Source organism: Austrofundulus limnaeus, unplaced genomic scaffold (assembly GCF_001266775.1).
Source record: "Austrofundulus limnaeus strain Quisiro unplaced genomic scaffold, Austrofundulus_limnaeus-1.0 Scaffold743, whole genome shotgun sequence".
In the NCBI taxonomy this organism is placed as follows: domain Eukaryota; kingdom Metazoa; phylum Chordata; class Actinopteri; order Cyprinodontiformes; family Rivulidae; genus Austrofundulus; species Austrofundulus limnaeus.
The window spans coordinates 166,017-168,475 of NW_013953145.1; the positions used below are offsets into that span (position 1 = coordinate 166,017).

Sequence of the window (2,459 nt, forward strand, 5' to 3'; positions counted from 1 at the left end):
CTCTCAGACTGAAGAAGTCTCTTGGAAGAGAGACGAAACGTTTCATTAGAGAAGAACCCGTCCAGAAGAACCTGGATTACTGAGATGCATCAGGATAAAATTAAAACAGTTTTAAAATCTCAAATCCGGCACGTCCAAGTATATTTGGTTGTCAGTTTCCCTGCATTGTTCACCAAATTCCCTTTTTTCCACAAAAAATCCCTGCAAACTGCAAACGAAATCTAGCAAAACAKTCGCTATAAAGCATAACTTTAGCTAAAAGCTAAAGGGAGCATTAGGAAACAAAAACAAAAGCGAGAAAACCAACATAATGTTGAATTTAAACATTATTTCTTTTTTAAATAACTCATAATCCACACTCTTCTTGTGTCTTGTATTCTCGGTTGTTTTTACCACTTTAACCATGAGGGCTCGATGATTATTTATCGTAGAAACGAAGACACGTTGCTTTTTAAAATCTCTGCTTCCATGTGTGAAAAGCACCACCGCAGACCACCATCTGGGCCTTGCTGCCTGTGTCTTTAAGGCGGATCTGGCCCCTCRAAGTGTGAATAATATTCAGTAAGGAGGGACGCTTAAGTTGGAAAGCTTTTAGCACATTATCCGCTGGCAATTGTGAGGTAATCTGATTTGCCGGCGCAGGTCTCTTATTAAATATCTGCAGCAGCAGATTTGCATTCAGGAGCCTCCTAATAGGTTTAGCCGCCYGGCCGGTCTCTGGCTCTCTGTGTGTATATGTGTGTGTGAGAGTGTGAATGTATATGTGTGTGTTATGCCTCTCACAGAGGAAAGAAAGTCACATTGAGGACACACACAGAAACTGACAACACAGAGGTCCTCACTGGGAGCACGATGCAGGTGAAGTCCTCTAAGCTTGAATGTGGCTCCCTCTAGTCTCTCTGACTGCTGGGATCCAGATGTGCAAATATTCTGCATCTGTGGCTCCAAACAAACAGCTAAAGACAGTAAACGGATATATCGCCAAGTTCAAACCATCCAGAGTCGACTCGGTCCACATTTGACCCAGAGCTGGGCGACATAATGTTTTAAACCCATCAGTTTTTACTGTGTGGAAGGAGAACTGGGCGCCAATTTGTTTCTTATCCACCTTAAAACTTAATTACATTATTTTCCTAACTCMCTGACTTCAAGTGGGGAAAAACAAATCAACAAAAACACGTTGCTGAAACAGGGTTCAGTCATTAAAATCTTTTATTTTGCTGTTTTCCTAATTTAGTTTCTCTCAAAAACAGTTTTGAACCTCAGATTATCTGAAAAGATGAACTTTTGAACAGATGATCTGTGCTGGGATCTGTTTTACTCAGTGGGTTTAAATAATAAAAAAAAACACCCTTTGTGTATTTTTCTCTTCCTTTTCTAATCCCAGCATAAAACATTATGAAACAAGTAAAAATGACAGAAATCTGAACGCAAATGTCTGAAATATAGTTATTGTTCATCAAATTTGAATAAACAGTTTGTTAAAGTTGCTTAAAAAGAAAACAATCAAAATGAAACGACTGTGTTCTAGTTGGAATTAAATGCATTCAAATCAATTTAAAGAAAAGTGTAAAAATATTAAACATTTTAATTCATCAGATATTTGATTTGATGAAATTCTTTCAACTTTCTTTGGCCTTTTAGGATTTGTTTTATGATAAAACTCTCCGTCGTCTCTCGTGTTCCAATAAAACCACGAGTTTATTGTTTTTGAAGCCTTTAAATGAGTGAGTAATCTTATTTTTCCTAACATTGTGCTCACAGTGAAGGATTTCCTCTCATATATTTGCAGATTTGTCACTTCAGTCTGTCATCAGCCTACAKTCATAAACTTCTCACATTCTTCCCTCCCAGCTCTCCTCTCTGTGGGCTTTGGATCTTTGGCATGAAATATAAAAAATAAAAGTGAGGTTATTTAATTGGCTGCTGGTTTTCAGGGCCTCTGTGGGGACGGAGCGCGCGTCACGTGGAGGCAGAGGCCCTGATTGGAGGGGCTGCCGGGAATTATAAGGGGAGGGGGGAACCGGAGCGGAGAGTSGCACAGAAGCAGCTGGCCTCAGGTCTGACACGAACCAGCCTTCCACCATGAGTCCAGCAGGACCCAGAACCCTGCACAATTAAAATAATAATAATAATAATAACAAACAAAATCCTCAAATCTGGGACAAAGTGCGCGCGGCTTTCCTGAGTCTGATTGTTTTTTCTCCTGGAGGCTGAAGGCGCGCAGCTGCTGGAGGATTTCTGCTGTTTTCTTTGAACCTGAAGAGGAATTTGTTGTTGTTTTTCCGCCCGACATGGAGTACACGTCGTCCCCGAAACCGCAGCTCTCATCCCGGGCGAATGCTTTCTCCATCGCCGCCCTGATGTCCAGCGGGAAGTCCAGCAAGGACAAGGAGGAGGAGGAGAACACCATCAAACCTCTGGGTAGGAGGAGAGGAACAGGAGGGCACGGATACACA

The 2,459-nt window shown here is 41.4% G+C and overlaps 1 protein-coding gene across 1 annotated transcript in view; it reads left to right on the forward strand.

Annotated features, from left to right (window-relative positions):
- Positions 1 to 1,885: 1,885 nt before the first annotated feature.
- Positions 1,886 to 2,459, forward strand: part of tbx20 (T-box transcription factor 20) — a gene marked incomplete in the record, with an annotated part of 12,056 nt that continues 11,482 nt past the window's right edge. Inside the window, 1 exon segment of the mRNA XM_014028305.1 lies at positions 1,886 to 2,424. Coding sequence (XP_013883759.1) covers positions 2,295 to 2,424 — 130 coding nt within the window.